General features: G+C 36.1%; 1 protein-coding gene across 3 annotated transcripts in view; it reads left to right on the top strand.

Annotated features, from left to right (window-relative positions):
* The window catches only part of ADK (adenosine kinase), a 618,595-nt gene that overhangs the window by 475,353 nt on the left and 119,817 nt on the right, over positions 1-23,425 (top strand). For 2 of the 3 annotated variants that reach the window (XM_031949471.1, XM_031949473.1), the window contains exon 7: positions 1,631-1,801. The exons of the other annotated variant lie outside the window; for it this stretch is intronic. In XM_031949471.1, coding sequence (XP_031805331.1) covers positions 1,631-1,801 — 171 coding nt within the window. The remainder of the gene's footprint in view (positions 1-1,630; positions 1,802-23,425) is intronic. 3 annotated transcript variants of the gene reach the window in all.

The following is a 23,425-nucleotide window of genomic DNA, read 5'->3' as shown; positions in this document are numbered from 1 at the left end:
GTTTCAACCCTAATCTGAGTCCATCTCTTTTCTGGCAGGGGCATGAGTAACATCTCATCATTCATCCTCTGGAATTATAGCTGGTCACTATACTCATCAGAATTCTTAAGTCTTTCAAAGTCTGCCTTTCAAATGTTATTTTTTAATAAATTGTTCTCCAGATTCTTACTTTGCTCTGCATCGGTTAATACAGGTCTTCCCAAGTTTCTCTAAAAATATCGATTTATAATTTCTGATAGCATAAACATATTCCATCATGTTCATATACCACAATTTGTTTAGCCATTCACCAATTTATGAACATTCCATTAGTTTCTAGTTCTTTGCTACCTTAAAGAGCTGTTATAAATATTTGTGATTTTATGGGTCTTTTTTTGTTTGTTTGTTTGTTTGATTTCTTTGGAGTTTTGCCTGAATGATATCTTAGAGTCAAAATTTAATTTTTAGGTAAAAATCTAAATTCTTTCCAGAATGACTAGACCTGGTCATAGCTCCACCAAGAATGCATTAGTGTATATGTGTTTAATCCCAGCTCCTTTACATTTTTCATTTTCTCCTTGATGTCAGTTTTGCTAATCTGATGCCACCCATGATGTGCGCCAACCCAACCTCATCCAAAATTTTCCTTAATCCCCTCATTTCAAGCTCTTGTGTAATATTATCCACTGTAGCTATTTGTTAATACATCCCCTTGCTAAGTGGGAACAAGCCACTTAATAAATGTTTATTGAATTGAATTGAACCTTTACTATTGCATGCTTTTGTGTTTTCTGTAAAGTAGGTACTTAATAATATGTTTTTTGGTTATTCTTGTACCTGTGGCTTTTCCACTGCTATTTGGATTCGTGGATATATTATGAAACAGAATGTTGTTTATATATTCTATTCCTGATTTAGTGTTTCTTAGACTATATAATTGTATAATATATATATATTTTTTTCCACGAGCGTTGGAGTATACCTGTAAATGCATTGCTATAGGGACATTGCAGTAAGGAAACTTCCTCTACCAGTGAAGATAAGTAATTGTTCTTCACTTTTATTTCTAGTATGTTTCCTGGATACTGAGAAGTTAATGACTTGTCTCCAGTCACAAGCCAATATGTTTAGCACAATATTCCTTATACAATCTCAAAATAATTGCCCAAGGACCTTTAATAAAAAGGTCAGTCTCCTATCTCTATTTTCTTAGTTACTGATCCATAAAGCAGTGTGGAAACCTATACCAAGTTTGGTTGACCCAAATGATTGGCTGTATGACTTCTTATCTTTCTGATTTCACATTTATAAGTAACTCCCGCTTTGAATTGAATTTAACAAGTTTTTTATACTTTGTGTTTCAACCCAAATTTTTCAGACCCCAACCACATCTTAACCAATGTAATAAATAAGAAAAGTTTTATATTGTGAACCTTAATCATGGAAAAGTTTCACCCATAAAACAGCATTCAGGTATCATAATCTATTGCCTGCTCTGACTTTGGTGTAACTGATATAGCAATGTGGTTTTAAAATGTTTTGTGTTTTGAATAGGTCATGAGTCTAATGGCTCATTCACTTATTGGAAGTGGCTTTCTTCAAGCTATGGTTTTTAACTTTCTTCCCTGCTTTTTTTTTTTTTAATCTACAGGGCTTTTTTCTTACTGTTTCACCAGAATCTATATTAAAAATAGCTCGCCAAGCTTCTGAAAGCAATAAGATCTTCACTTTGAATCTTTCTGCTCCATTTATTAGTCAATTCTTCAAGGAACCAATGATGAAAGTTATGCCTTATGTTGACATCCTTTTTGGAAATGAAACCGTAAGTTATCTTTTTAAAAAAATATATGTATCTGTTGGTTTGTTTACTTTAAATTGTCCTTTAGGAGTCTTGTTATGCTAATAAAGACTAACTTGACCAAAAAAAAGTTATTGTAGTCTTAGGTGTGATGTGGTAAATTTACCTTAATTTAGTCTTTGTTATTTTAAAATTTTCAATATGTACTTCTGAAGTCCTCCTTTGTGTGGGCGTGTGGGTGTAGATGTAGATGCCTGTTTTATTTATTATTTGTTAAATTCAGAAAGCCAAAAATCCCTTTCCCCCCAACTTACACAAAGTAATTTCAATAGGGAAAGAATACAAGTAACTATAAAAGAATACAAAAAATCTCCTTCAGAGAGTAACCCTTGATTTCTGTGTAGGAGATAGATATCCCATGAATTGGAGGTAAGGAGATGAGAGCATTTTAGACTTGGAAGACCAACTGCCTGGTACAAAGGCACATATTTGAAGGAAATGAAAAACCAGGGAAGCGGACTTCTTACAGGACTCTTATGATCCACATAGAGACTGTTCAAGGAGGGTAATTGTTGTTAACTCAGCGGTTTTTTTCTGTATTTCATCTTAGAGGCAATAGAGAACCACTGAAGATTTTTGAGGACTCTGAGGTCAGGCCTGTGTCTTAGTAAAGCCAGCTCTGTGGAAGGTGGGCCAGAAATCATTAGAAGACTATTCCAAGAGTTTAAACTTGAAATAGGAAAGACGTCCAAGTAGAGAGAATGGATGGACCATAAAGGAAAAATTGAACAGACTTGACTGTTTATGATGAATATTTAGGAAATTACTCAGGGATAAAGGGCTCCTGGAATGCTAAATTCCTCTATTTAGATACTAGAGTTAGTTCAATTCTCTCATTTTGTGGATGAGGAAACTGATACCCAGAGATGTAGCTTGTTCAAGATAAAACAAGTAGTAACTGTTAAAGCCCAGATTTGAACCTATGTTCTTAACTACTTCTAACTTCAGCCCACTTTTCTGCTCTTCCTACACTGTCAATTGAAATCATGTATCTCTAGGCTAAAAACTGTTGGATGTATTTTGTTTGTTTGCTGCTTTTTAATGTGAGATTTTCAAATTTTTTAGCCCAGCTATTTTGCTTTTATTACTTATAAATTAATTAATCACTAGGAGAACCCAATAGCTTGTGTCTTGGGGGCAGAACTGTCAGGAGCTCATGGTCTCTTCAATGTTTTGATAAGATATCCATATGTTTCTGGGGACTTTATTAGATGTTGACCTGTTATGAATTCCCATTAAATTTCTTCATTTTGATTATTCTTACCCATTAACACCTGAGTTTGAAGTATTAAACTTAAATTCTTTTCATACTACTTACAAAATCAGACTGGATCTCATTTACTTTTCCAGATAAATCGTTGGGCAATATGTATTTTATGTTTATTTTATAGAGCATATTTAGACAAGAGGTGATGTTGCATGCTGGAAAGAGCACATGTTGGGACCTGCTCCACTGAGCCCCTGCTATCTTTCAAGTGAAGCAATTTAAAGCACATGATCTCTCTATGAGTTTTTCTACATATAAAATGCTATGGTCCTTGAATTTTTAGCTTCCTTGGGATATATCTTATATCAAATTGATGTTTGTTTAAAAAAAAAAAAGTTTGTCTTATTTGCAGCCTTAAAAGCCCCATTTGGAATAAGTAGCTTCAGAGATTTGAGTTATGATAAAACTTGATTGATAAAACATTGCTCTTCCTTTCCTTCCTACCCAGTTCTTCCTTCAGTCTCCCAGAAGGATAAATTTGAGTGGTTCACATTTTAATATGCGTTCTAGATGTTTTTTTCCTGCCAGCCTTAGGATGAAAGATATTTGTGCATCATGAATGGGACCCTACAAAACCCTCCCTCACTTGTAATAGTGGTGGTGGGACATATTGACATTGAGAATTAGTATGAATTATAAAAATGTATCACTGATACCAGCAGTTTTTTAGGCAAGTAGCCCCCTCCCTTTTTGTCTTAAGATGTTAGATGTTCTTCCTAACGTCCATATTATCATTGAAGCTGCCACCTTCCTCTCAGTCTTACAACCTGTCTGAGGCTTACAACCTCAAGATTATCCTCAGCCACTTGCTCCCATTCACTTCCTATATTTAATCTATTGTCAGGTCTTATCCCTTATATCTTTATGACATCTCCCACATAAGGAAGGCTCCCATTACCTCTGGACTACTAAAGTGAATACTACTGCCTCGGCTTGAGTTGGGAATCTCCCCATTCAGAGTCATGCTGCATCAGGCAGATTGGACCCCATCACCTTGTACTTAGAACAGAGGGACCTCCCTGTCAGGGTGAAAGAGAAAATTCTCCTTTTGTATGTAAAGCCCTTCCCAACTTGGCCGCTTCCCACGTTTCCAATCTGCTTCTTCCTCCCCTACACATTCCAAAAATCCAGCTTTCCTGGCCTGCTAGCTCTTCTTCACCCACCACATTCATCCATGTTTTGGGCTGGCCGTCTTGCATGTCTACAGCTTTTTCCTCCTCACCTTTTCAAGAATGAGCTCAGAGCCTATTGCATAAGAGCTGTTCCAGTTTTCCCCAGTTCCAAGAGCATCTTCCAATAGATTGTCACCTACTCAGCAGGTGGCCGTTTTTAGGCCTTTCTCTTCCCAGTATCTGACATTTACTGGTAGCACATTGACATTCACATGGAGTACATGTTTAATATAGATATTTCTGTGCTGTCTTTTTTTTTTTTTTTTTCATTATAACATCAGTTCCTTGAGGACAGGGACCATGTTTTTTGCCTTTCTTTACATCCCCAGAGCTTAACCCAATTCTGGCACATTATAAGCACTTATAAAATGCTTGTTGACTGAACGATCAATTCTATATAACTCTTTGTTTTTATTTTATATCCTTGCAATTCAATTTTAATTTTGTTTTATTTTAAGAATCTGCAGGGAGAGTAGTAAGTATATATTGATATTTCCTTAAGTACCAAAAAAATTGTCAAATTTAGATGTACTTAATTTTAATATTATTAGAAATTTGGGGCATTCTGTTGATTTCCACAAAAGATCTTTTTAATAGTAAAATAATTAAATTTAAATTACAGATTTGCAGAGGTGGGAAGTAAATATGACGTTTTGCAAAGATTTAGGTGACATGGATTCTAATCTGCCTCTAGTTAATTGTGCAGTTTTATGTATATACTTGTATTTAAGCCTGAATTCTCATCTGTATAACATGACTTTAAATTATTTCCAGTTATAAAAGTTCATTATGCTAAGTAATCATTTACTCAGAAAATCCAAGGTTTAGCAGATCACATATTTATTGTCTTCTCAAACTCTGGTCTGTTCATTCTTTTGCATTGTCTTGTCCTCTTCTGTACTTTGAAGATATTCACACAGCATCCACCCTGTGTCACTTGGTTTTGCCAGTATCCCTCCTGTGATCTGTTAGGTGGCCCAAGGTAGAAAAAGCTATCTTTCTTATGGAACCATAGATCATGGAAAAAAATTTTTTTTGTTAATAATACTGAGTGAAACCTGAAATAGTCCCAGGGAAAATAGATATTGAATAGAGATTCATTAATGCTCTATCAAATTTGAGTATTTGCTACATATTAAATAGTTTACTATTTAAATTCCGTATGTCACCAAAAAAAAAAAAAAAAAAATCCAAGCACTGCAAAATGATCTAATTTATAGATTATCATATAAGAAAAACATGTGTGAGACCATATCCATAGTTCCCTTAATTAATGTTTGTCAAATTGAACTAAAAAGTGATGATCACAGACAGCCTCTGTATTAACAATTCATTATTCTGGATTAAGCTCTAGCTGTCATCATACTTGAAGAAGGGAAGAAGAAAAACAGATTTAGATTTTTGATTTGTGTCTTAAAACTTTGTAATCTGCAGTCTAAATCTGCTTTGCCACAAGTCATCTACTTCTTAACTGAATGCCCATATAATAAATTTCCTTAAGGACATTCAGCACACCTAAAGGGAATTATATTTCTATTGGTACCAAAACGGTAATGAAGCTATACAGTCATTATCCAGTAATACATGACTAGAGAACTTGATTATTTTCCTTGCCTTTAATTTTTATTAAATTAAGAAGTTTTTTTAGGAGTCTCATTTTGTAAATGGTTCTTAGCAGTAATACCTTTCAAAGCACTGTAATCACTAGATAATTAACCTGCCTGGATTAAGTACACTCAACTTTGCCTCAGGATGCTTAAGTCTCAAATAAGGTCAATTATCTCATGATAATAACTGCTTTGTCACGAGTTAGTGCTTAATTCCTCAGTGAAAGTTCACCTTACTATGCACTTTTAAATAGTTTGGCTAATAAAATATGGTCGAAATAGGAAAGAGGAATTAATGTTAAGTGTTCCAAGTAAATGGAGACGGATAGATTGTGTAGAAGCTCTCTTCTTACATAGTTGCTACAATGAATTTCACAAATTAATCCATATTGTAAAGATGATGTGTGGCTCTAGTTCATCTGTCCTTTTTCTGGCAGCATTCCCATTCATTTCATATGGGGAATTTTCTTGCAGAAAACCCATTAAAAACCTTTTTAACCTCAAAAAAGTACCCAATATGTAAGAACTATTCAAGGTTACCCACACAACTATATCTTTGAGTGATGCTTTCACTTTTCTTTAATGTATAGTTTATGAAGAAATTAATTAGGGCCCTGTGAACTGGCTTCTGCAATTACATTCAGCACAACACCAATCTTATTGGGACAGCGATGCCATTTGTGTAGCAGCATGAGTTAAAAAGAAAGGAGGTTACTTGACAGATTGGTACATTTGAAAAAGCAGCAACAATGGCTTTAATAATGGTTCTGCCGTGATGTATCTTGAGCTTTAATGAATGGGTGTCTCTGTCTGCAAATACAAAACAATCCTATATCATTTTTATTGTACCTAACAGTCATCCCAAGGTGGTAGAGCCTGCTTCAGATTTTACAGAGTGTTAAATAATGTTCTACAAAATAGGCTCCCCTAGTTTACACACAGTGGCTTGAAAATCTTCATTTAAGTCTCTCTTTTAATAATAGGGAGAAGAGAGGGGAGAGAAAGAAAGGAGAGAGACAGAGACATAGAGTGATAGAGATAGACCGAGACTCAAAAAGAGAGCCAGAGAGAATAAGTTTCTCCTTCTTACCTAATAATTCCTAATTCCTCTCTTCAATAATAAGACAAAAACTTCTCATTTAAAAGCAATGAATTAACTTTTCATTGTAAAGACTGGCAGTCTCCTCTCATGTGTCTAATTGTTGATTGGCCAGCCTTTATCAGTGAACTCATTTTAACTAATATGTGTAAATATATTTTCCTTACTTTTTTAGCTTATAAAACTAAGTCAAATAAAAATTGTCTATTAATAATTTTTAATACAACTCAAATCATGAATGATTCTTCGAGTAGTCTTTGAAGGTATATTAGTTCTTAATTTCAATTCATATCGTATCAGATATTAACTACTTATACTTTTGATATGAAAATGTATAGAAACCTATCTGTATGTTAAGATATGTACAGAATACATTGGGTATTGCCTGTAGACATACCCAGATGGATAGATGAAGTCTTTATTTAGTTATTTGTACATGTCTTTTTGTTTATTAATAATACTTTTTATTCCTATGCATTTAGTACTTATTCTGTGATGCTACATGGCCAGAAAACACAAAATAACATAATTTCTGAAGAATTAGAGTCATAATTCCCTGCTTTTACACAATGGAGGGACATTTGGTGGGCAGAAATAGACTACAGAAAATTTCTACTGAAAAATTATACAGGGGAATCTAATCAAAGAGATGTCTTAGAGCAAGTGCTACATTCAGACCTAGAGCAGGGACCTCACTTAGCACATAGAGTGGATCCCTCGTGGTATCTTTATAGGCAGACCTGAATAGAAGTAACATAGAATTACAAGATAAGGATGGGTTGTGATATACACCATTGAAGGGAAGTACTTACTACTCCCCCTTGAGCTCACAGATCCATCTCTAACAATTGGAGAGAATTTATTCTTATTTATTAAGAATAATTTTATGTTGTGTGATATATTAATATCTGTGTGTTGGATTTTTTTCCTTTCTGAAACAATGTATAAGCCTCTAGTATCCCAAGCTGTTTTGGCACCCCTGGATAATGTGTACTTGGTTTAAATCACATCTTTTTTTTAGTATCTGTTTTGTATCTAACAAATCATCCTAAGTAATCTCTGGTATGTACAGTAATATTAGACTGATGCAGAGACCTGTATTCTGCTATTTCAAGAGAAAATAAGATGTCTTTCCCTTTTTCAATGGTCACAATATCATAGTTTGTTTTTAAAGAATAGGAGTAGGAAAAAACTCAAAGGAAAAAGTTGTTCCCTTTTCAGCCTATTCAGTGACTTTTTTTTTTTAACCTCTTCCAAGCAAGAAGTATACCCACAAGATTTTGGAGAGGGGAAACAGTAGAAAATAGATTTCAAAGTAATTTCAGGAAGGGAGGGCCTACTGATGTAAAAACAACAGCCACTTATGCCCTCTCTGAAAATCTCAATACATTTTCCGGAGAGGATATTGAAATTTCAATTATAATACAGCTATGGCATCACAGTATTGCTGCGAAGCTCATAAAATTAACTTCCTCCTCAGGGCCTGACTATCTGATAAATTGTACTTGAATGAAAAAAATGAGTTTCACTATAGCACAAGGGAGGTTTTTAATGTCAGCAGCATGTTGCAAAGATGTTTTGTAGGGAAGGATTCAGAAATAGCTGAAGGCTATTTTAGCTACATGCTCTGAGTGTCTTTCTCTTCTTCTAATTTCTCTCCTTTTCCACTACCTCTCTCTCTCCCCCTTTCTTCCTCCATTCTTTCTTTCGTAAGTTGCGATGGCTTTCTGAGGATAAAATTCTCTAAATCATTTATTTCTCAGTCGAATATCCTTCTTGGGTAAATGCCCTGTTGTTTGAAACAATTTGAATTGCTATGGAGTGGATTAGACCTTATGCTGTAACATTTTGGGGTCTGAAATAATTATGTTTCCTTTAATCTTATATGTCTACATTGTGTTAGCTACTACATTGCAAATTCATAAGTAATTTTATTCTTTAACTAGTATATTATGAATGCAAAAATATTTATTAATATTTAGCTCACTTAATATTTTAAAATTACTAGTCATTAATATAATTTAGAAGCCTCAGGTTAACTTTGGAAATAAAAAATGTAATGCTTGAGTTCAAAATGTTGAACATCTAAATTCCAGTTGCTGTTCCACCAACACATATGTAGTTGTTTGCATGTTGTCTTCCCCATTAGATTGTGAATTTCTCGAGGTCTCAGGCTGCATGTTTGCTTTTCTTTCTATCCTCAGTGCATAACATAGTGCCCACTCATAGTAGGTACTTAATAAATGCTTGCTGACCGATTGACAGTGACTATCTCTATATCCCTAAACAGTTAGGTTTTGTGCAATAGAGATATGGAGTGGGAGGGGCAGGAGAAGTGGTGAGAGATTACAGTGAGCTCACTCTCCTTGAAGTATCATCTGCTGGCTCTCTGCACTTGTGGGCATGTGTCTGACCTGGAAGACATAATTCTTCAGCAAAAGGATGAATAACCATAGGATTAATAAATTTAGAGATCAACCTTTTTTCTGTTTTACTGATAGAAAATCTGAGAAAAAGAGATAAATGATTTTTCCAAGTTCAGTTAGGTACTAAGTGGTAAAATCAGAATTTAAACTATTTCTTTTTACTGTTATTTTAATGCTCTTTTTTTTTATTATAGCTTTTTATTTACAAGTTATATGCATGGTAATTTTACAGCATTGACAATTGCCGAACCTTTTGTTCCAGTTTTTCCCCTGCTTCCCTCCATCCCCTCCCCCCCTCGATGGCAGTTTGACCAATACTTGTTAAATATGTTAAAGTATAAATTAAATACAATATAAGTATACATATCCCAACAGTTATTTTGCTGTACAAAAAGAATCAGATTTTGAAATAGTGTACTATTAGCCTGTGAAGGAAATCAAAAATGCAGGAGGACAAAAATAGAGGGATTGAGAATTCTATGTAGTGGTTCATAGTCATCTCCCAGAGTTCTTTTGCTGCACGTAGCTGGTTCAATTCATTACTGCTCTATTGGAATTGATTTGGTTCATCTCATTGCTGGAGATGGCCATGTCCATCAGAATTGATCATCATATAGTATTGTTGTTGCCATGTATAATGATCTCCTGGTCCTGCTCATTTCATTCAGTATCAGTTCATGTAAGTCTCTCTAGGCCTTTATGAAATCATCCTGTTGGTCATTTCTTACAGAACAATAATATTCCATAACAATCATATACCATAATTTATTCAGCCATTCTCCAATTGATGGGCATCCATCACTACAAGAGACCTGCCACAAACATTTTTGCACATATAGGCCCCTTTCCCTTCTTTAAGATCTCTTTGGGGTATAAGCCCAGTAGAAATACTGCTGGATCAAAGGGTATGCACAGTTTGTTAACTTTTTGAGCATAATTCCAAATTGTTCGCCAGAATGGCTGGATGTATTCACAATTCCACCAAGAATGTATTACTGTCCCTTTTTTTCCACATCTCCTCCAACATTCCACATTATCTTTCCCTGTCATTCTAGCCAGTCTGACAGGTGTGTAGTGGTATCTCAGAGTTGTCTTAATTTGCATTTCTCTGATTAATAATGACTTGGAGCATCTTTTCATATGGTTAGAAATAGTTTCAATTTCTTCGCCTGAGCATTGTCTGTTCATATCCTTTGACCATTTAATGCACTTTTCAGATCAATCTGAAGGCAATTAAGAATCTTCCAAAAATGAATTCATGAAAGAAGGAATGAACATTTAATTTATGAAATGACTGATACCAGGCAGAGAAATGGGAAGAGAAATATAACATAAACTATTCCTTCCCCTCAAGGAGTTTATATTCCAGTAGGGGAGATACAACATGTAATAAAGGAAAGGAAGTCATGAAATTAAACTGCCACAGAGCTACTGAGGATTCCATCTTTTCCAGTATCAGTAGTAGCTTTGATTGGATTGTTGTAAGGGTTGTTAAGGACAGTGGGAAGGGGAAGGAAACAGTAGGGCAGAGCAAATTTCAAAATGCCCACCCCGTTCAGACTTTAGTTTCCAGGAAAATAACGATGAGGGATATTATTATATTATGTGTCCCCAGAACTTAGCATTTAATAAAGGCTTGCTGATTGATTAGAGGCTTGTTTTTCAACAAAGTGCCTCCCTCATTTGGAAGAAAATATTTTGGCCCAGCTACATAGTGAGTTATCTGAATTTTTACCCAACCACCTTTAGATCAGGTCAGCAAAAGCAAAGTCAATTCAACCTCCAAAGGTGAAGTCTGGAGGGTCATGATTGTTCCAAGTGGGGAAAAAGGGGAAGAGTAGCAGGGCAAGTAGCAAGACATCAATGCTGGATAACAGTTTTCCAGGATCACAGGAGTTTTAGTGGTTCTCGGTTCCTTTTCTTTTTTTTTTAAATTGTCTTTGTCTTGTGGTAACATGTCTTAGTTGTTTTTATGTTTTAATCTGGCATAGTCATAGAAACAGTATTATACCTTATCTATTTAAAGCTATAACAGCAAATAATGTGGGGATTCAGGCAACCACATGCCAAGAGAAAGCCACCACCAACCATATGAATGTTTGTGAGTCAGACCACCCACTTCTGCCAAGGCATCTTCTATTTTCCTGATGGGCATGCCCATTCTAATGGTCTTTGCCACTAATACAGCCCAAGTTTTGGGCTGTATTCACTTTGTGTCTATTGAAAGAAAGTGTAGTATAAAGGGTACAACCAAGAAATAAGATAATGTTCTCTTCAAACTGAACAAATATAAAACAGTCAAGATTCACTTTCTTTCTACATATTCATAAACCTGATAAATTTCCAAACAAAAGCATTCTGAACATTTTACAATCAATAGGGAATCCTCTTTCCATTTGTGCTTTATTTTGGATGCCTCCATGACCATAGGAGACAACTATAACAAGAGTTCATCCTTCTGTTTTAGGCTTCTTTTGACATATAAGAATCAATGGGTCATCAAACCAGATTCTCTTTGTTGTTCTCACTTTTAATGACTCTTAAGGGATTTTGATAGATATAAGGTTTCTGATCCTTAATAACTGAAAAACAGCTTTTAGTTTAATATGATACTAATTCACTTATTTACTTTATGAAACTAGTTAGCAGCAGAGCCAGGATCCAGAACTTGAGGTTTCCCAACTCTCAGTCCTGAGCTTTTTCCACTTGAGCACACTTGTCTCCATTCTGCTTTTGAATAGAACGTGCTGGAGACTGTGAAACAGTATGTTATTGACTCAAACTAATTTGAATGAACATTGAATTCTCATGAGCCTATTGTTTATGGTTCACCATTGGTCAGATTTAATTCAATGGAATGCTGTACTTTGCTAGCTAAAGGTTCTATCACTCCCAAGAGTCTCTTTTCCTCCTCTTTTTTTCACATACAGTAATAAAACAGAAACTTTTTTTCAGCCCCCACATAACTGGTTAACACTAGGGCTCGTTCATTCACCTTAGAATTTGAGTATTGTCACTATGCCTGATAGAAAAGAAAACCAATGTTCTTAACCAAAAGGAATTTATTAAGTTCCTTCCGTGAGCAAGGTTTCTTTTTTTCTTCAATGCCAGGCACTCGAGAAAGAAAGGCAAAACAGAAAATCATTTTCACCCTCAAGGAATTTATTCCTTGGAATCTTCATCTTTTGTAATCAACAATATTATAAACATGTGGAATCTTGTTTCTCTATCCCTTTTAGTCAGATGTATAATCTTACAGATATGATTTCCCATAGATTTACATTTGTGTAAATATACCTGATCCCTCATCAAATATAGCAGTAGTGTACTCCCTTGACAAATCTATACTCTACATTTTAGAACGATATGAGACTTAGCATATAGAAATGGAAAGGACCTGAAAGGCATCTAGGCCATCCTTACCCTTTTACAGATGAGAAAACTGAAGCTCAGACATGATATAATTTATACACACACACATACAACACTCTTACACTCACAAGTAATAAGTGTCATGAGAGAATTTGAATCCATTTCTTCTTCTACTGTGTCTGTACTACAGTATGTGTCTAGGTAGGCTAAGAAAGCCAGCATTTCCAGCACAAACTCCCTGTGGGTATAATTGGTCTAGTTATCTCATTATTATTCTCCCATATTAAGCCCCAACATATAATAGCTCTTGCTAAATGAGATTTCCCAGAATTTATCCTGACTATTCCCACTTGAAAATTTATGGAGAGGGGTAGCTAAGTGGTACAGTGGATAGAGCACCAGTTCTGAAGTCAGGAGGACCTGAGTTCAAATTTGACCTCAGACACTTAACACTTCCTAGCTGTGTGACCCTGGGCAAATCACTTAACTCTGATTGCCTCAGGGAAACAAAGAAAAGAAAAGAAAATGAATGGAGAATGTCCATTGGTCTAGACAGTGTCATGCAAGTGGGATGGAAAACACTTTAAAAAGTTGGTTGATTAGGGCATTTCTCTTAGACACTGTATATGAACAATGACATTGACCCCAGATTTAATAGGACAGAGAGAGTTGCTGAATTGCCTTTGAGAAATTATGCAGTGATTTTAATGATCCTATACTTCTTTAAAGAACAATACTCTTCCAGTAGTGTTATATGGCCACACAAAATTGCAGTCTCTGAAGATTTAAAGTTATGGGTTACCCAAATTGGAGAGACTAGTGGCTTCTTGTTAGGAATTCTGTAAAAAGGACTTAAAGGGTCAGATCTTTTTCAGTGCCAAGGTTTTAGAATACCATATGTGCCTTCTCTCATGGAATTAACATCTGATTATTAAGGAGTTTTGTCTTTGTTTTTGTTTTTAATTTATTTTTGGAAATCACTACTCAAGAAATACATTTAAATATTTGCTTTGTAAACTTAGAAACCCTGCAAAAATATTGTTACTGTTACCAGGTTCAAGTAGAATACTCTTAAGCATAAAATATTGTGGGGTTTTAATAAATTAGGAAATAAAAGACATTAAACATCTGAAACTGTGACCTCTGTCCCCTGCCATGTAAACCAACTCCTCTCATAGTAAAGAATCATTATTTCTTTCTTTATGTTGACTTTGAATCATTACAAGTAAATTATATTGCTTGTCCCCTACATATCATTACAATTCACTGAAAATAAAAATTGGAGTCAAAATTGTCTTCTTTTTCATTTTAAGCTTAAATCTAAAGTGAATTTTCTTATTTCTTTTATACATTTCTCCCCCCAATATATTTTCTATTGATAATGATTGATAATGATAATAATTAATCTCTTTTATAGCACAACCCCAGAACGTAGGTAACTCATAGTTAAGCATGTGACTGATTCTGCCAGCTCAATCCCAACTTTAATTTTCTCTTCATAAAATTAGAACTTTGGACATTACAGGCAGCTGCAGAAATAATATCTCAATGACAACTATAAGGATTGTACCTTTTGCTGCATCAAAAATTTATGGGAGAGGGGGAGACTGGAAGATAGCTACTCTTTTTTCATAATAACCTAAATTATAGACCTTATCTCTAGTGCTACACTAAAATAATGTATGGGGGGAGTGGGGTGGAGGTGGGGATATGTGCAAAAGAAAGAGAATGAGAACTTCATATTTTTAATAACTATTTCTTTTTTGCTTGAAGTTGTGAATTTTATGTGATTCACACTAAATGGCTTGGCTGTTACTGTCATTGAATTCAACTTGGAAGTTGGTTTTCCATTAGAGATTGTAATGGGCTGAGGTTTGAGTTGATGCACTGAGGTCCCAAGTAAGTGAGGCTAAATAGTAATTGGGCTATACTCTATTAATATACATGATTGGATAAAGAATGGTCTCGCCCACTCTCCGTGCAAGTCCTGATGTGTTGTATAGGAAATGAAGATTTTGGTGGGTGGAGGCAGAGAGAGACAGGAAGAGAAGCTGGGGGAGATTGGGCCTGGGTTCCATACTCCTAGGTCGTGGTCTAGCTAACTTCTTGACTCAGCTACACACATTGCTATTGCCCATTCTCTTCCACCTCCGATCCTTCTTCACTGAGAATAAAGACTGACGATTTTCCCCTAACCTGAATTCCTGACTCCGGCTAATTTTAAAATACCCGGTCTTCACAAGAGATGATATGATTTCTAGAAGGTCTGGGATAATAGGGGAGAGGGATTGCCAAGGAATTTTTTTAGCTTTGGGACAGGCCCATTATTCCTCTCCCCACCCCCAAAAACAAAGTTCCTCCTGTTGGATCTCTGCAAGCTTGGTGATGCATCTTGCCAAGCTTACCTTGGCTGGTTCTTAGGCAGACACACAAAATCCTTCCCACATGGCAGTATTTGTCCCAGCGTCCCACTTTGCTGTAGGACCTGTCTGAGTTTGTTCTTCAGTGGATCAGGTAAAGGACCCTGATTTCCACTGCGTGCTTCTGGAAGGTGTCAGAGGGGAATGGCTGTATTGCTTACAGTAGCATTCTGCATGATTATCATTTGGGTTTAGCTTTATACAGTACTTCCTGTTGCCAACATTGTAGGTGTGGAGAAGTAAACTATCTCAACCCAATCCAGCCATTGAGCCCACTGTATTTCATCATGATAATCAATTGGTTTTGCTGACTTTTGTACTTTTTTGACAGCTTCCTCTCTTTTGGTGGGTATATGGTTATTGGCCTGCTGCCTTCCATGTCAGAGACAGTCTTCAAAATAGTGAAGGTGTTGGTCTCCAGAAGTGTCAGAAACCTTACCCTTTCACTTTCTTTGGTGAACCATCACTGCATCTCAGTGACTTTGTCTCTACAAAGATGACTACTTACTTAACTTTGGGATTGGAAGAAATGTACATTTTAGAATAAGATATAAATATGAATTATGAAAAATAGACCTCCAGGCTGAATCAGTTGACCCTAGACTACATTATTTAACCTCTTGTTTTTATTGTTGATATCAGAATTGTCCTGCTTATCGCAAAAGATTAAAGACCAAATAAGATAATTCATGTAAAAATGCTTTGTAAGCATAAAGTGCTCAACAAATGACCAATTTAATGCAAACTGAAAAGTGTTATTATGCTATTATCAATTTACTTTTTCTTTGAGATACAGACAGTACAAAGAAACACAAAAAAATGTTTATAAAAGATTGTCTGCTTACGGAGAAATCTTGTCTAGTGGGATGTCATCCCAGCTTTCATTTTTAAATTTTATTTTATTTGAAATAACTTTTCTCAGTTATTGCCAATTATCCCTCCATGCTGCATGGAGCCCTCCCTTGTGACCAAGGAAAGCAAACTGCTGTAGAGCCCCGCCCAGCACCATATGCACGGGCTCCTGGAGGGTGGGGGCGGGGTGAGGGAAGTGATTGTGTCTATTTCAATTTTTGTTCTCTAGGACCAAGATCTAGCATTCCTGCCATTTGGAGTTTTGCTTCCTTTTAATGTTCTTCTTTTCCTTTATGGTATTTGGGGGGCTGAAGAAGGGGATACATGGGGGGGGGGCGGGGTTTAGTGCCGGTCTCCTTGCTTCACTCTGCATTATTTCATAGAATTCTTCCATCTTTCTCTGAATTCTTCATTTTTCTTCTGAATTTCTTCATTTTGTACTGCATAGTAACATTCCAAGCTTATATTCCAGTTAGTTGAGTCAGCCCTGAATCAGTGAACACTATTTTGTTTTCTAGTCTTCGTTTACTGTAGAATGGAACTGTGAGGAGTTTGGTAAATGAGAGGCCTTTCTTTCTATCTTGACCTCCTTGGGATATATGCCAAGAGCCCATCACTTGGACAAAGACCCTAGACAATTTAGTCACTTTTTTTTTTTTTTTTTTTTTTTGCCTAAATCCAAATAGTTTTCCAGAAAGTTTGAATCAGTTCATAGCTCCCCCCAGAATATATTGTTCCTATCTTCCCACAACACAACAGATATTGTCGTTTTTATCCTTTTTTTTTTTCTCTGTCAGTTTCTTGGATGTGATGACAAACCTCAGATTTGTTTTATTTGCATGTCTCACTATGAGTGCTTCAAAGCATTTTTAAATGTGGATTGCATTTTTCCTTTTAAAAATATATATATCTTTTGACAACTTATTTATTAGGGAATGGATCTTGGTCATGTATACATATACATATATATATATATCTCTTAAAAATCTTGAATGTCTTTTGTCAGTCTTAGCAAATCTCTTTAGTAATGACATAGATTCAAGAAGATTATATGGTAGTCTCAAACTCGGCATCAGACACGTATAGTGAGTAACCCTGTGCAAGTTACTTCACTTCTGTCTGCCTCAGTTTCTCCATCTATAAAATGGGCATTAGAGAGTAGAAAAGAGTGCTGGATCTGGAGTTAGGGAGACTCCTCTTTATAAATTTGTATCTGGCCTCAGACACTCACTAGCCGTGTGACCCTGGGCAAGTCATTTAACCTAGTTTCCCTCAGTTTCTTCATCTGTAAAATGAGCTGGAGAAGGAAATGGCATACTGCTTCAATATTTCTGCCAAAAAAAAAACCAAATGGGGTCACAAAGAGTTAGACATAACTAAAATGACTGAACAAAGAAAATAGGGACAATAATATCTTTCAATATTTTTAAAAAGATAAAAAAATGGGATATTGACAAAGTGTTTTGCACATTTTAAAACTTGATATAAATGCTAGCTATTATTTTCATGAGTCTGATTTGTATATGATGCAAAGCTAGAAAATGTGGCTCGTAAATTATATGACATTATCAAAATCTTAGAAAATGGGCCAAATTTCTTAAAAAAAAAAAAAAAAAGTAATGCTGCAATATAGGCTACGGGAATTGTAACTAAAATAGTTCATGTGAAAAACCTAGATCTTTGTTGCTCAAGACAAGAGTATAGTAGGCCTACAACAAAAAATAAGATACTGTCTTAGACTTTAATAGGCAGAGTTTTTAGAGAAAAGGGAATGAGAGTCCCACTTGATTTCAGAGGCAGAGCAAAACCGTTGTGTAGAATCAACAGAGAACCACATTTCCTTTTAGTAGAAGGAAAAACTTCTTAAAGATAACTGTCGAACCATGGAATGCATTGCCTCAGATAAAAAGGGGTTTATCATTACCTTTTTAGTAAAGAAAGGCCAGAATGGCCTCTAATGTCTGTTGTGACAGTAAGATTCTATGATGTAAGTATGTTAAAAAAAATTTGCATGTGAAACTGCAAATAAATACTTTTCCTTTTAAATGTATAATAAACTTATTATATAAGTTTCTTCTGGAGCAGCTAGGTGGCACAGTGGATAGAATACCAGTCCTGAAGTCAGGAGGACCCAAGTTCAAATCTGATTTCAGACACTTAACACTTAACACGCTATGTGACCCTGAGCAAATCACTTCACCCCAATTGCCTCAGCAAAAAAATTTAAAAAATAAAAAATAAATAATTTTCTTTTCCTTCTCTCCCCTCCCCCCCAGGCTATCATTAGACACATATGTATATATCTACATGTAAACCTATATTTTATGTACCTTTATGTATCAACATCTTCCTTCATAAGTCCTTTTTAGCTAATTTAGGTGCTTATAATAGTCAAAAATACTCAATTGCTCAAAATAATTCAATTTTCCTTTGAAATTCAATTCAGTAATTATATTGCTATTACTATATGTAGTATTCTTTTCATTCTGCTTGTTTTATACTTTATTATTTCGTGCATGGTTTTCCATGTTTTTCTAATACTCAGAGCTCATTATTTTTTTAAATTAATAGTATTTTATTTTTCCAAATACATGTGAAGATAGTTTTCAACATTCATCTTTGCAAAACCTTATATCCCAGATTTTTCTCCCTCTCTCCCCCCCACCTTCCTCAAGACAGCCAGCAATCTGATATAGATTAAACATGTGTAATTTCTCCAAACATATCCCACATTTGTCATGCTGCACAAGAAAAAATAGATCAAAACAGAAAAAAAAATTTAAAAATGAATAAACAACAAAACAAAGGTGAGAATACTATGCTTTGATCCACATTCAGCCCTTATATTTCTCTCTCTGGACATGGATGATATTTTCCATCACAAATCTATTGTAATTGGTCTGAATTACTTCATTGTTTTGTGTGTGTGTGTGTGTGTGTGTGTGTGTGTGTGTGTGTTTAAATTTTATCATTTTTTATTCCAGCTTTTTATTTTCAAAACCTATGCATGGATAATTTTTCAACATTGATCCTTGCAAAACCTTGGGTTGCAAATTTTTCCCTCCCTTACCCTTACTCCCTCCTTTAGATGGCAAATAATCTAATATATTTTAAACATATTTTTAAAATATATGTTAAATCCAATATATATATATACATATTTATATAGTTATCATGCTACATAAGAAAAATCAGGTCAAAAAGGAAAAAAAAAAAGAGAAAGAAAACAAAATGCAAACGAACAACAACAAAAAAAGTGAAAGTGCTGTGTTGTGATCCACATTCAGTTCCCAAGTCTTCTCTCTGGGCATAGATGGCTCTCTTCATTTTAATTACAGTTACCTATGCCTGCCACATTTTTTTGGGCCATCTTTATGCTAGACATTTCCCCTTCCCCCATAAGTATACCCTTGGACACCTCTTTCTTTTCTTTCTCCCACTCTTTCCTTCTCCCCTTCCCCCTTCTCCCTTTCCCCTTCCTTTCTACACACACACATACACACTCACACTCACACTCACACTCACACTCCCAACTCCATAAACAGTAGTCAACACAGATATTCTTGGTGGAGACATCTCACTCACCTTAGGATTTCAATTGCTAATCTCTGTCTTCCCTATCTAAAATACTCCTTTTTGGCTGCCATTCTGTATATGTGCCTATTTTTCTCCATTAGATTAAAAGTTCTTGGAGGTCTGAAACTATTGTCCTTACTTATATTTGGATTCCTAAAAATAATATCTGACCTGAGTAATTTGGGAAATTACTGAGAATTACTGAGAAATTTCAGTGTTTCTCTCATTGACAATCCTGGCCTCCATATCAGGGGACTTCGACATTCCTACTGATAGTTCTTCTCCTACCCAACTTCATAGTTTCTCAGCCTCCTTCCTTCCCATGTCACTACCCTCTCCCAGACCCCACAGTCTTGGAAACACCCACAAACGCTCCATTTCTATGTTTCTTGAGCTTAAGGGAGCATAGTCTATTATCATTTTACCTCTCCTTCTTTGTGGTAGCCCCTAACCCTGTCCTTTGACTGCACTGTAACTTCCAGCATTTTGATCCCTGATTTCCTTACTATGTATGCCATTACCTCTGTGTTCACCACATTCTTCCCTTTTCTCCATCTTGACTACTTGGTGAGCTAGTTCGGCTTTACACCATATTCTTCTCTTGAGTCCCTTTTCCTCTTATCCTTTTGTCAATCTTGTCCTGCCGGGCCTCTGCCTTAAATCATTCCCACCCTCTGCTGACTTTGCTACCACACAACATATTGCTGAACGAAACCCTGCTGATTGAGTCCACTAGGAAATTATGTTATATCATCTCAATTGTATCCTCTCTGCTGCTAGGCAATGCTTTTTCTTTTATAATAATAGCTTTTTATTTTTCAAAATACATACAAAGATAGTTTTCAACATTCACCCCTGCAAAATCTTGTGTTCCATGTTTTTCCCTCTCCCTCCCCTCTAGACAACATGTAATCCAATATATGTTAAACATGTATACTTCTTTTTTACGTATTTCCTCAATTATAATGCTGCACAAGAAAAATCAGATCAAAAAGGAAAAAAAAATGAGAAAGAAAACAAAAAACAAGCAAACAACAACAAAAAGAGTGAAAATACTATGTTGGGAACTACACTCAGTCCCCACAGTCCTCTCCCTGGGAGCAGATGCTTTCTCCATAACAAGACGTTAGAAGTTGCCTGAATTGCCTCACTGTTGAAGAGAGCCATGTCCACCACAGTTGATCATCACATAATCTTGTTGCTGTGTACAGTGATCTCCTAGTTCTACTCAATTAGCATCAATTCATATAAGTGTCCCCAGGTCTCTCTGAAATCATCCTGATGATTGTTTCTTATAGAACAATAATACTCTGTAACATTCAAATACCATAACTTATTCAGCCATTCTCCAACTGATGGGCATCCACTTAGTTTCCAGTTTCTTCTCACTACAAAAAAGGCTGCCACAAACATTTTTTGCACATACAGGTCCTTTTTCCTTTCTTATAATCTCTTTGAGATACAGACCCACTAGAGGTATGAGGCAGTCCTTTTGTACTTTAACTCACTACACTCCTCACCACTGCAGTTATTCCAAACTTTTTCATCTGTATTTAAAACCCCTGTGGCCTTTCTTTTCTCAGGTGATAATCTTGATGTGTTTTATTGGAGGAAAAAAATTTTAAAACTGAGGCCATTTGCCCAAGACCTCTGTCTCCTCTGCCTTCCCCCCAGCTCTTGCTTTACCTACCTCACAAGAAGAGTTGGCTCTTCTCCCTACTAAAGCAGATCTCACCACATGAATAAGAGATCCCATGTTCTCCTTCAGCAGATTGTCTTCTCTTTTGTCCCCCTCATTTGAACCCACTCTCCACCTCTCTACTGGCTGCTTCCTTCCTGCCTCCTGATAAACCCCCATTACTCAACCCAACCAGACCTTGCCAACTAACATCTCTCCTGCCTTTTGTTCTGTCTTCCCAATCCTGGGTGAGGGGGATTTAAGTGAGGTGGACTTGCACCAACATTGTAGCCCTTGCTCCCTGCCAGGCTCGTTACTGTCCAGTGGCAGGAGAGAGTTGAGAGGACTCCGTGTCCTTGTTGTCTGACCAAGCTTTAAGCTCTCCACAGTACTGGCTTCACCTGCCTTTCAGGGTCTTGGAACAAATTCTTCTCATCTGCCCATTCCATCAGGGGAAGTCTTCTTGGGGTTTGAGATCCCTAGGTCACCTCATCCTAGTTTAGCCCATCTGCCACAATGGTTTTCCAGGGTGCAACCACTAAGCTGTGGCTGCTGTGCGCTCTCCAACTTTGTGGAGCCCCATGGGAGAGTTAGGTGGATCTGATGGACGCCCAAGGCGAAGGGCCCTCACCCACAGGCACTTATATTCCCTGTGCATACCCTGCCTTCCTCCTCTCCTCTTACTTTCTACATTTGGCTTGTGACCTCATCAATTAACTGAGCTGCTCTCTACAATGTGACTTATGATCTTTTGATTGAAAAATTGAATGGCTTTTTCTTAGTCCTCATCCTTCTTGATCTCACTAAAGCTTTTGACTCTGGTAATCTCCCTCTTCTTCATTCTCAAGTAAAGTCTCAATCCTGTCCTTTTCTCCTAAAGTAGGACCTTTGAACATTGCTCGTGTGCATTGGCAGAATTTTGTGTTCCTGTTTTCCTTTACCTTTTCCTCCTCTTCAGCGTAGAAACCCGAGTATTTTCTTCTCTTCTCTGGTTAGGCATTTAGACTCCAACTAGTTTGAGTCATTCTGAATGTCTCAGCTTTTCAGTGTTACTTGGCTAATTTAGTAAGCCTAGAGAAGTCAGATGTGGTTTCCACCAAAAACTCTTTGATCTCATTTAAATGTTTTTTCAAAGTGATTTCCATCTCTCTCTTACTTGCAGGAAGTAGATATTTCCTCCCTTGCACATTTCTGATGGTACAAAAATATTTTTAAATAGAAATCACTAAAAGGATTCATGTTTTGTCTCAGTTATACCTTGCAGAAGGAGAATACTATCGGGAGCTCTTTTGATCTGTTTCAAAAAATAGAACTGACAATTTCCTTAGACTGGATACGCCCACATTCTTATAGGGAATGAATTCTCAAGAAAACATATGCATGGTTTTTTAAAGAAAATGTTGTATCCATTTATGCCATGTGCTTTCCTTAATAGCTAAATTTTCTCATTTTTCAAGCTTTGAAAATTAGAATCCAGAGTTTGGCTTCAAATACAATCTTTTGTGAACCTTCTCCATTTCAAAGGGCAAAGTTTAGCCTTTACACCCTTTGTAAGGCCTCATTTTGGCCTTCTTCTGTATTTCTTTTACCAGGCAAAAGTAATCCAGGTGCTAGTGAGTCTTCACAGTCCCAGCATAGCCATTTAGGCCAAGCTCCATTGTATACTGCTAGAAACAAGACATTTTATTTCTTAAAACTGTTTCAAATCTTATATTGATACCACCGTAAGCCAGCCAGCAAGAGAGCTCTGAGCTCTGTCTATTATCACACTCCATTGTTCTGACTCAGATGATCCATTTTAAAGAAATTCCAAGGTGAATCAATTTTTGTCGCCAGAAAAATGCAAATAGGTTGTGCTTCATAAAAACTTCTTCTGAAGTTTAGAATGATAGTAACTTAAGCAGTTAAACTTAATATAGCATTTTGAGTATTAAGGAGTAGAGAGAAGCCTGGATAGAAGGCAAATGCATTGCACTAGTGCTACACAGTGGGCCATGGTATTAGCAATTTTTCTATAGATTTCTGCAGGTTTCTATGATAGGGATAGGTTAGAATGTTGGGTACGGCATTCATTAGTTGTTTTTCTAGACTTTTGTTAGTAGCAAAGAACCACTTTTCT

Source organism: Sarcophilus harrisii, chromosome 2 (assembly GCF_902635505.1).
Source record: "Sarcophilus harrisii chromosome 2, mSarHar1.11, whole genome shotgun sequence".
Classification (NCBI taxonomy): Eukaryota; Metazoa; Chordata; class Mammalia; order Dasyuromorphia; family Dasyuridae; genus Sarcophilus; species Sarcophilus harrisii.
Note: the sequence above shows the minus strand (reverse complement) of the source record. Positions and strands in the feature narration are given on the sequence as shown.